This window comes from Paramisgurnus dabryanus, chromosome 5 (genome assembly GCF_030506205.2).
Source record: "Paramisgurnus dabryanus chromosome 5, PD_genome_1.1, whole genome shotgun sequence".
Taxonomy (NCBI): Eukaryota; Metazoa; Chordata; class Actinopteri; order Cypriniformes; family Cobitidae; genus Paramisgurnus; species Paramisgurnus dabryanus.
The window spans coordinates 49,346,798-49,359,010 of NC_133341.1; the positions used below are offsets into that span (position 1 = coordinate 49,346,798).

General features: G+C 37.2%; 1 protein-coding gene across 3 annotated transcripts in view; it reads right to left on the reverse strand.

The window, feature by feature from the left end:
* The window catches only part of zfpl1 (zinc finger protein-like 1), a 136,421-nt gene extending 129,640 nt beyond the window's left edge, over positions 1-6,781 (reverse strand). For 2 of the 3 annotated variants that reach the window (XM_065284611.2, XM_065284609.2), the window contains exons 1-4: positions 6,627-6,769; positions 6,196-6,336; positions 5,997-6,108; positions 5,689-5,882 (exon numbers count right to left, since the gene is read on the reverse strand). In XM_065284611.2, the coding sequence (XP_065140683.1) occupies positions 5,689-5,882; positions 5,997-6,108; positions 6,196-6,336 (447 nt within the window). In that variant the 5' untranslated portion in view covers positions 6,627-6,769. Of the gene's footprint in view, positions 1-5,688; positions 5,883-5,996; positions 6,109-6,195; positions 6,337-6,626 lie in introns of all 3 variants that reach the window. The other variant, XM_065284610.2, reaches the window with a different exon arrangement.
* Positions 6,782-12,213: the final 5,432 nt, after the last annotated feature.

Genomic DNA, 12,213 nt, shown 5'->3' on the forward strand with positions numbered 1-12,213 from the left:
GCCAAATGACCACCGATTGAACCTGTCTAATCTCCTTATCCATTTACATATATTTATATTTATATTTATCTTGCAAGGGTTTTTTCCTCCTAGGACTTTTCCCATTGGGTTTTTCTCCTAGGGGTGTTTTTCCACCCCTGGGAGTCAGCCAACTTTGGCTTAACGTAGCACCCCCTTCTATACGTTACATATAACTACGCTCACTTGTTCAGTTTAATCTTAGCCGCTGTATTTTGCTACCTATGTTGTCTATCGATTTTCAGTGTTTCCCCCACTGCAAAAACTGACTTTCTAACTTAGTAGTTTTGTCTTGTTTTTAGTAGAAATATAAAAAAATTCTTAAATCAACATGTATTTTCTTAACTCTTTCAGCGCCAGCGTTTATAAAAAAAAAAGTTGCAAGCCAGCGCTAGTGTTTTTCATGATTTTAACAAAAGTTTAATGCCTTCCAGAAAATGTTCTTCTTTAAATATATAAACATGCAATATACCAAATGAAAGAACAGACCCTCTGCTTTCAAACAAAAAAAACCTGTTTCACCCTACCTTCAGTGGTTCTTTTGTAATCAGCTTTTGAATATGGGTAGGTTTCTGCAAAAACACCACATTTTGATCAAAAAGCAGAGATAATTAAATTTTTGTGACTGACTTTTTATAGAGATCCCATTCAGAGCGATCTTTAAAACAGACACGGACATGCAGCCGCTTGCCATAGGGCAATACTTCCGGGTTTAAAAAGTTGCGGAAGGGCGTCACCTGATGGATAATAGCAGTATTGCAGAAAGACGGAAAATCTCGTCATTGGCGGGGGAAGCGTTTTCTCTTAATTGACGAGATATCATCTTAATTTAAGAATTTTTTGATATTTTTTACTGAAAACAAGACAAAAATACTAAATCATTTTTTGCAGTGCCTGCTTCTATTAATGTAAAGCTGCTTTGTTACTAATTGTAAAAAGCGCTATATAAATAAAATTGAATTGAATAGTTCAGTCTAAAATATATATGTATAATATCCAAATATGCAGTCAATTAGTAAAGATAATGCCTATTTGAACATTTGCTTAGAAAGATTCAGACAAGACCCAAACGCACCAACGGACGTCAGTGTTCACTCACCCCGCTGACCACACCCTGATCTGTGCTACATCCCTGACAGGGATTTCCATGATCTGTGTTTGATGGTCAAAAATTAGATCAAACCAGCAGTATTTGGTGTCATGCAACTACTCCTTGTTTTTTTATTCATATTTAGTGTATTTTGTGTTGTTTTGTGGCGCAAGGTAAAAGTTAATAAATCTATATTTATGTACTAATGATTTCCATTTCATCTTAACGAGGTACAAGCACTCGCTTTATAACTAGACTTTGTTCTTGTCAGTTCTACATAAAACAGAATAATTTAGTGTTTTACATTGTAATCATTTTAAGTCAAAGAGAGGTTTCTGCTTATAAATATCAGTGGTGATATCTCACAACGTGTTTTAATAGTCACGTAATGCGAAAATAAATCATCAAGTGTCCAAATGTAAGTATCCTAACCTGCAGTTCCAAACAGTGTTTTTGTATCCTTTTAATGGGGGGAGAAACACATAAACAGTTTGGTCCAGAGAAAATGATTTTTTGTCATTGCTTTATTCTAAGGGTTGGGGTGGCACGGTTCACAAAACCCTTGGTTCGGATCACGGTTTTATGGTCACGGTTCTAGGTTCTGTATGGTTCTTGTAGTTATTTTTTCTTTTAATTTTTTAACACTCCAGAAATAGTTATATCATGTAATCATGCACAAACTGAATTTGACTAAGCACACTATTGGGACCATCTCTGAGGAATGCCAGGTTAGATTTTGATACAGCAAGAGGGAAGACATTGATGATTTTAACATGCTTTTCATTTATTTGGCAAAAAAAGAGAATGTGTATTGCCATCTACATTAGAGCTGAAGATCTTTGCCCGAACCCGACGGGACCCGTCGGGACCCGACGGGCTCGGGCGGGTTCGGGCTTCCTTTCTAAAATTTTACACGGGCTCGGGGCGGGCTCGGGCTTGCGCTCCGGCTTTGTGAGGTAAATGAGCGGTCAAGTTCAATCAGTAGCGCAGGAACGCGCTGAATTCATTTACAGTGGATTGGATTTAATGATTTTCCTCATCAAAAACATGTAGTCTAATCTTGGTGAGTAGGTTTTTCAATGTATAACTAAATATGAATCGAGTCTTAAATACATAATTTAGACAGAGGATATAGACTAATGTTGGCAGTAATGGGGAGAAGTGCCGACGCAAATCCAGTGGAGCCTTTCTCTTAATTTCGTTATTGCCAAATACCCATCTTAATTCAGAATGTATTATCTTAATTTAATTCGTTAAGAAATAATAATTTTATTGGCATATTTATAGTGTATTGCATAAGCCTATTTAGAATGAGATGTTACAATGTTACAGATGACTTATTTTATTTCTTTGTTTCAACTTCCAAGTGGCGTGTAAATTATTAGTCATGAATAAATAATGTTAAAACCTGTGTAAATTTCTCATTCTTGACAAAAGCTGTGTGTGTGCGCACATTTAAATAATGTCGGGCTGTAAACGGGTTCGGGCTTTTAAATAGCTGTCAATCTAAATGTACGTTCGGGTTCGGGCTGCATTCTGTCGGGCTCCAGACATTTCGGGCCTAACTTCTAAGGCCCGATTACAGCTCTAATCTACATGAACTTATGTGCCTATTAAGCACACAAAGATAACTTGCATTTATCAAACTGCCAACTTCAGTGTAGCTCTAAGATTTATCACTGAGAGGCTGCTTAAATACTGAGTATATGTGGACGAGAGAGAAACATAACGTTTACACCTGTAATATTTAAATCAGTCTATTATCCACTTTTGACCACGTCTGTCCTGATTACTTTGAGGGGCAATTTTTGAAAAAAGATTGCGCAACTTTCACACGCTAGCAAAATGAAAAACAAAAAATCATAAAATCTCTATTATCCAACCTTAAAATACTTGTTTAAGTAGGCTTATTATAGGTGCGTTAATCACAATGATGTATAACATACAATTGCTACAGTACTTTAATTTTAATTCAAATGAATTGAGATTAACATACAATTTATAGTCATAATTCAAACTCAAGTTTTTTAAAACTATTTAATCAAATAAAACTTTTTAAATTTACTTAGAAACCAGAATTTATATCTCCCATTGCTGAAAAAAACTATAGAGACCAGAAAATCATATAAATTTTGTAGGCCACTGAAATATATTTTACTAAGATTCATTTGGCTGCTTCTTGCTACTTTTTTCTGAAGAAGGATGCTATATCTGCTGCCTTTCTATTAATTTTCCCACATTTCAATGATTGTCTGACATTAAAACACTAAAGCAAAACATTTAAACATTACCATGATTTAAAAAACTTATAAGGGTAAATGGATCTAGATTATCTGTTATATATAAAATCAATCTTAATCCTTTCATTTACGCTGTGATGTTTGTGTGGAATTTTTGAATGTACAGTGACGAACTCAAATCAGCTGTCGCGCAGCGCGCGCGCGCGCGCACACACACACAGGCGCGCTGAAAGAGAGATTCTCATTATAAAACAGATTCTTAAACCAGATTTTAAGCCCATTGTGTGTTTTTACCGCACTTTAGAAGAGAAAAAATATGAGCTTAAATCTGCTTTTTTGACACACAGTGATGAAAACGCGGTTGAAGTGCCTGTCATTTATATTCACGCCAGAGCCTGAAGAAACATAACTCTCCACTCCTGTCTTTTTTTGCCTCATTTTAATGACTTTCATTAAAGTTGCAGTTGCCGAAAAGGCAGAAAATATGCAGTCACGCCCCTCCGTGTTCGGCGATCAGGTTTCATGCATGCGCAGCTTGTTAACTAACAATAACAGTAAGGTGTAAGCATGTGTGTGTGTGTGTGTGTGTGTGTGTGTGTGTTTCGGCACACTGTACTCTCTGTTCAATATTCCACTCTGTGTGTGCGCTATGCGTCCTGCTCTGTCGTTAACAGCACATAACGTTAAGTAACATAACATTTTATTTATTTTATTTTGTTTGAAACTTTGTTTGAAACTGATTTTCTCTTACACTTGTCTTACAAAAAATCCACTTGTCCCAGACAAGCCTTAATGTCAAGCATTGACATTTCACACGGCATGATTTTGAATCACCGACTGGTCCAGATACTCGTCGCCGATTCTCTCAGATCACGTCTTTGATCATTCACACTGTGTGTTTGTCACTCTCGTGCACGAGCATTGATTTGTCTGCGATTTCTCAAAACCTGTCGGCGAATCAAAATCAGGGCTAAAATCGTGCAGTCTGAACTCTGCATTATTGGCATGCATCTTGATATAATGGGTATGGTTTTAACAAAGCTAGCTTCCATATCAGAAAAGATAGAAAAGGCACATGCCTGCATGATTATATCACCGTATTATTTACTGCCATGCAAGCAACAAATTAACGCTTGCCGAGCTGCATGTGGCTAGTGAGCTGCGCAATGAGTAACACTGCTCTATAGGAAAAAAATAAGTATTAAATGATGGGATTTTTTGAAGTGAAAATATTTAATGTGCTTGGATGTTAGAAGTAGAAGGCAAATGTAAAGTGTTATAGCATACAAATCTTCATAATCGAGGTACCCTTTAAAGCAGTGTTTTTCAATCTTGTCCTAGAGGACCCACTGCTCTGCACATTTTGCATGTCTCCCTCATCTAACACACCTGATTCAGATCATCAGCTCATGAAGGGAGAGATCCATGAACAGAACTGGGTGTGTCAATTAAGGGAGACATACAAAATATGCAGAGCTGTGGGTCCCCTAGGACAGTGGTTCCCAACTCCAGTCCTCGGGCCCCCCCTCCCAGAAAATTTTAGATGTCTCCTTTTATGAAACACCTGAATGGCTCCTGCCAGAATGTTTGGAACGTTTCTTTAATAACACACTAACAAGCTGATGAACTGAATCAGGGGTTTTATATATGGAGACATCTAAAATGTTTTGGGAGGGGGGGCCCGAGGACTGGAGTTGAGAACCACTGCCCTAGGACAAGATCGAAAACCACTGCTTTAAAGGATAATTCACCAAAAAAAAGTAAATTCTTTCATCACTTACTCACTCTCATGTAGTTACAAACCTGTATATATTTCTTTGTTCTGATGAACATAAGGGAAGAAATTCTGATGTTTGTAACAAAACAGATCAGAAGCCACATTGACTCCCACAGTAGGTAAAAAGAATACTATGGTCAACGGGGATTAGGGCTGTGCAAAAAAATCACCTGCGATTCTCATGCGCGTTTCATTAGTAAAGCCGGTTCCTTGATTAGTAATAAAACGCCATCAGCTACTTTCAGATGGAGCTGCATTTACTACACAGAGCTGTTGTTCACAGAAAAGCTGGGCAAAATCGTGTTCATAATCGAGGAAAATCGACTCTGGTAATCTATGCGATTTTGCCTAACTTCTCGGTGAACTACGGTTCTGTGAAGTAAATGCCGCTCCGTCTGAAAGCAGATGATAACAATTTACTTGTAATCAGGGAACCGGCTTTATTGAACACACGCGCATGAGAATCGCAGGCGATTATTTTGCACAGCCCTAATGGGGATTCTGATTGTGTTGTACAAGTTGTAGATATCTGTACTGTTAAATGTCAAAAGACTCATCCTCACCAGTGGAAGGCCTAGTCCTGCTCTAGCCCAGTTAACAGAGGACAGCTGTTCTCTAAGAGTGTCTGCAACAGGATTGGCCAGATTTGGGGGTGGAAACACAGGACCCTGGCATGTTGGGCACTGGTACCCAGCAGGTGCAGTGAAAAGTGGCTGATGGGATGCAAGTTCATTTAGACATGACCAGTGGAACAAATCTGAAATGGAATATAAATTAAACTATTATGAGTACATTTTATTTGCTTTTCTCTACTGGAGTAGAAAACACTTAAAGTTCACCTTCATAAGACATCATTTCTGTAGCCTCTTACCATAACAAACCAGTCGGACAGTATCCTGAAAATCTAATGGTTGGCTGCACAGACTGCAGTTAGGATTGTAATCGCTGTCCTGTAGCCACTGTAGGTATGACTGGACAATACACTTTACAAATACAGACAAAACACAAAATGTTGTTTAGCCAACATTCATTAATAACATATATTATTATAAAACAACTTAAACACTAACCTTATTATGATTGGACACAAGGCAATGCTCACAGACGTTGACCCGATGTTTAAAGCAGAACAGGTTCGTTACCTTCCTTTTGGGACACTTGCACAAACCCATTATCCGCCTGTCAAGCTTAACATCCAAGTATTTAAACATCTAAATGTCACGTAAAAATTTTATACGCTATATCACAGTTGCAATAGAATAAACAGGCTAATCCTATACAAGTACTCGTCGTCAACAGCATATTCTGCTAATTGACGTAAACAATACGTATGCAACGCATTTGGTTACAAAGTCAGAAAAATAAAATTTATAGACAAATGCAGTGCATTTATTAGGGTATTAGGATACCAGTCTACGGCTAATTTGCTTCACAGATGTATATGTACAAAACTTACTACCTTTATTTTATCAAAACATTAACAAAACAATTCTGTGTTTACCTGACATTGTCGTTACAAATACAAAACGAGCACACATGAAGTGAATCTTAACATCAAGCCAGAACGGATGTTTTTTCTCAATATTTCGTTAGCATTACTTTAGAATTCAGTATATTTTGCCACGTCTCTTCCGGTTCAGTCGCCTGGCAATGACATCACCACACCAGCAAGCACACCCTGGCCGTTTCTCTCATAGGCTGACGTGTCTCGAAAAACAGTGGAAATGAATTAGACACGAGTGAAAAGAGCAAGATAACTCACTGGAAAATGTCCGGTTGTGCTGTTAAGTGTCAGAATAAGAATGCCAAAAAAGATGGCTTTCATTTTTATAGAATACCATCGTCAAAGACATCATTTGAAGATAAACGTAGGTGTTTATGATTACAATAAGCCCTTAAACGGATAGAATGGAGCAAGGAAATCATCTGGAAATCTTTTAATAATTAGTATAGAAAATAAGTAGAGAAGATGTCCGGTGTTCTGTCGAAGTCTGTACCCTCCATGTGTTTCTTATAGCGTTTTTATCATGTTACAATTATAATTTATTAAGGAAGAAATAATAAAAAACAGGAAAATTATGAAATATTTAATAAACGCTATTATATATAATACATGATAGTATTGCTTTTACATGTACTTTAGCGATTCAGACTGTAAAAATATTTGATTTAGCAAAAAAGAAAAATACATATACATTACATACATGCATATCAGTAGCCTAGCCATTTAAACTTTTTATCTATCTAAAAAAATAAACGTAATGTGATTAAAACGCTATAAGAAACATTGCACTAAAGGGAAACATAAAGGAATCAGGCTTCGACAGAACACCGGATCCATAAAAATCACGGTTTAATGCTAAAACACTTCACAACCCTACTGCGGAGCAGTCACTTTCTGCAACCAGTTTGGCTCCGCCCACAAAAAACGTCATCTCTGTTTGCAAACACGAAATTGGTCTATGCCGTGCGCAGTGCCCTTCGAACTGAACATGTTCGCTCCCTTCGGATTGGAATCTCACTTAAGATGGCGGAATACCCTGTGAAGTCCACTTCGCAGTCCACTTACGGTCGAATGGAACGCACCTCAAGTGTAAACAGCCCCAGTTTTCTTCTTCTTATTGTTTTTATGGAAGTTGGCAAAGAACGTCTGGTTGCATTACTGCCACCTTCTGAAATGGAGTGTGGATCTGTTCCCTACACTTAAATTATCTTTATTAAACCAGTTTAAAAAACAAATAAAAAAAAAGAACACAAAACATAAATCACTAGAAATCCTTTGCAATATATCATTTACTATCAAAGGTATCTCTTCATCTTCTAGCTGATGGATTAACTCCCAGGTGTCCAATCCTGCTCCTGGAGGTCCGATGTCTCTGCAGATATGAGCTGTGTCCCAATTCAAGGGCTGCAACCTTATGAGCATTCGACCTTAAAAGGTGAGCACTCGGTCTTTCAAGGTGGAAGCCTCAGAAGTTCGCGAAGAGAACTGAAATGAGACGGTCTAACCTTCGGAGGACCCATAATTAGCGTCACCTGCTGCACGCGCCCACCTGCACGTTTCTGACTTATTAAAATAAATATGACATCAGAAAAATTATTAATTTATTTTTGAAATATGACACGTTGATGTATATTAAACTATTCAACAGTATACCAAATTTTTCAACCTTATAAATATACGCAACATAAAAAGAATATTATTAACACAAAACATAACTTATAATACTAAAACAGTGACAAGAAAAAATGATTTCTGATAAATACAATTTTATTTAATAAAGGTTTTAATTGTTTATTTTAGAATATCCACCCATTATATGCATTATATTTTCCACGTATTTGTATTTAAATATCTGTGAATTTGTGATAGTATTTTGTATTTGAATCTTAAAAACAATTCCATATATTTGCCTATTTTGATCATATGCATGTAAAATGCAAATTTCTGGTATAAATAGCAGAACACTAAAGGTTCTTTGTCATTAGAAATGCAGTCAAAAAGTGGGACAGCAATTATAACTGATCATGAAGGTAAGAACCTTAACCTTAACTATGGCTGCAAAACAGTAAACCAATTATTGAGATATTCGTGTCATATGTGCATTTGAAATATCAATAAAATCGTATTTAACGTTTTGTTAGCTGTCCTATTTTGAGATTAATTATTAGCCTAATAATAATAGTAAAATGAATATAATACATTCGTAAAATGAGGTTAAACCCTTGGCCAGACCACTTTTCAACCAAATTTAACCTTTTTCTAGATGTCTATTTATAGTCTTTTCACTTTTCACCCAGAATTTCACGTTAGACGACTGGGAAAGTCGCGATTAAACGCGATTTTGCTCGGCAGGCTACAAAGTCATAAAATCAGACAATTAAAACCAATTTACATATTTGAGCGGCAACAAACATTGTAAGAAGCTTTTAAAATGTGTGTCATTTTATACTGTTGAGCTGAGCAGTCTGCGCAAAATCTCTCATGGATGACGTACTTGAACACTCTTTTTAGTTGCGCTCTAGTGGACGGAGTTTGTGGCTAGAAGTGATACAGCTACGGACAAAATCTCGTGAAATATCGCCCGATGACCGCTGTTTCATCATAATCCTACCCTCAAACCTAACCCCAAAACCAAGATTTTATGGGATTTAGGCCGTAGCTTTATCATATCTAGACAGAACAACTGTTTTCATCCTAAACCTGACCCAAAGTTAACCCTAAACCCAACATCCCGCGAGATTTGCCCGTAGCTGTATCCCCTCTAACCAGAACCCTTCTGTGTCTTTGGGAAGCCTGCTATTCACTAGTGATGCAAAGTCCGATTCATTTCCGCGAACCGGCTCTTTTCGGACAGTTCGGCTCATTGAACCGGTTCAAAAAGCCGATTCAACGGTTGCTGATGTCATCAAGAAATGACATTGCTACGCATTTATTTTCTAATTACTTGTATCAATGAAACATTCAAATAAAGTCGTTTGTGTCAACACATTAAAACATTCAAATAAAAAGTAGTTTTTGTGAAGGCATAGCTGATTTATTGCCTTTCATTCACAAGTTAGTAATGTTTGTGTTCACAGTTTCAATCGCGGATTGTAAATGCCATATTACCAGTTTTGACTAGCCTACAACTTGAATAAGAAAAAGACACTGGCGCACAATTGCGGATGTGTAAGTATAAAGAATAAATAAACTTGTCTTTTAAACTCATTGGTCTTCCTTAAACAACTACAATATGATTTGCATGCACAATAAATCGTACTAAAACTAAAGCTTTTTAATAAAACAAGCATATCAAGAAACTAATAAAACAAGAATGGCTCGTTCAAATCCTCTGTGATTCACACGCAGTGTCAGCAACTCATCCGTCAGAATCATCGGCAATCCTCGCTTCGGCAATCATCGACAATCTTCGTTCGGTTCTTTTTTAGTTCGACGTGCTATTTCGGCTGTGCGTCCTGCGTCATCAACCCGGAACCTATGCCCAAAACTAAAGTTCGATTCAGTTCGATTTGTGAACCGGCTCGACCGGTTACTTCCTGAGAACCGGCTCAAAAGAACGATTCGTTCGAGAACCTAACATCAGAGGGGTGTTGAATGAATTATTCACATTAACTGAACTAAATATTGCACTAAGAAAGTTAGGTAAATCTTCACCAGGGGGGGATGGGATTTGTTATGCTATGTTGGAGAACCTAACTGATAAAGGAAAGGAAATATTGTTATGTCTTTACAATAAGGTATGGACAGAGGGAAATATTCCAAGAGCATGGAAAGAATCTATAATTATCCCTATTAAAAAGCCTGGAAAAGACCCTAAGATTCCTAACAACTACAGGCCAATAGCACTTACGTCTCAGTTGGGGAAAACAATGGAAAGAATAATAAATGACAGACTTATATATATAGTTGAGACTAAAGGATTGATACAAAATTATCAGAGTGGTTTTAGAAGAGGTAGAGGTACTATGGATCCTTTAGTGTGTTTGGAGGATGCCATAAGAAAAGCTCAAGTGAATAAGGAGTCAGTGGTGGCTGTCTTTTGTGATATTGAGAAAGCGTACGACATGATGTGGAAGGAAGGCCTTTTGATTAAGTTAAACCATATGGGAATCAAGGGAAGAGTGTTTACATGGATTAAGGAATTTCTGTCAGGGAGAACAATAATGGTAAGGATAAATGGGGTGACAAGTGAGCGGTATCAGGTAGAAAATGGTATTCCGCAAGGGAGTATTATCAGTCCTCTATTGTTCTCCATCATGATTAATGACATTTTTAAGGAAGTAGAGAATTTTGTAGATGTAGCATTGTTTGCAGATGATGGTACATTATGGAAAAGAGGGAGGAATGTGGAATTTGTGAAGAATAAGATTCAGCAAGCAGTTGATGTAGTGGATAAATGGGCAATTAGATGGGGTTTTAGGATCTCAATTGATAAAACCAAAATAATGGTTTTTTCAAGAAAGAAACTGGCCAAGGAAATAAAAGTGAAACTTTCTGCTAATGAGTTAGAAAGGGTTGATTCCTTTAAATACTTGGGCATATGGTTTGATCAAAGATTGACATGGGCAGTGCATATTCAAAAAATAATTGATAAGTGCAAAAAAGTAATAAATGTAATGAGGTGTTTGTGCGGAGTGGAGTGGGGAGCAAGTAGACATGCTTTAAGAACAATTTATACAGGTTTGATCAGGTCTATATTTGACTATGGTTGCTTAATATATGGATCTGCAGCCAAAACATGGCTGAACAAGTTGGATGTGATCCAAAATCAGGCATTGAGATTATGCTGTGGTGCTGTCAAAACCACGCCAGTGACAGCTGTCCAGGTGGAGATGGGAGAAATGCCTCTTCACCTTAGAAGAGATCAGCTAGCCCTTGTGTATTGGGCAAACTTGAGAGGTCATAATGGAAATCATATGAGTCAATCAGTGCTGAAGCAATGTCAAGAGCGTGGAAACGCTCAAGTCAGAAGTTTTGGTTGGGTCATCAATGATAAAGTAAATGAAATGAGGATTAATGAGTTAAAAATAAGTCCTACTGTAGCGTTACCAGTTAATCCACCATGGGTTTTTAAAGAGCTGTCCATTGATTTGGGACTATTAGAAGAAAAGCAAGAAAATGACATAGACAAATACAGGGTGCAGAACTATTTAATGGAGAGGTATAGGGAGGATTTAATTATATATACAGATGCATCTAAACGGACGGATACAAGAGTGGGGGTTGCTTATGTTATCCCTAAATTAAAAATTGAAGTGGGTAAAAGAATCAGTGATGATTTAGCCGTTTACACAGCAGAGTTGATTGCTGTGTGGCTAGCTTTGATTTGGGTGGATGTCAATAGGCCTAGGAAGGCAATAATTGCTTCAGATTCCAGTTCAGCCTTAATCAGTGTCAAAACGTTTCAGTCAAACTCAAGGCAGGATATTGTATATGATATTATTAAAGTGGCAAACAATCTGGTAAGGTCAGGAATTGATGTAACTCTTGTATGGGTACCAGCTCATATAGGAGTTGTAGGAAATGAGTCAGCAGATAAATACGCTAAGCAAGCAGCTGGAAAACCAAACATAGATATTGAGGT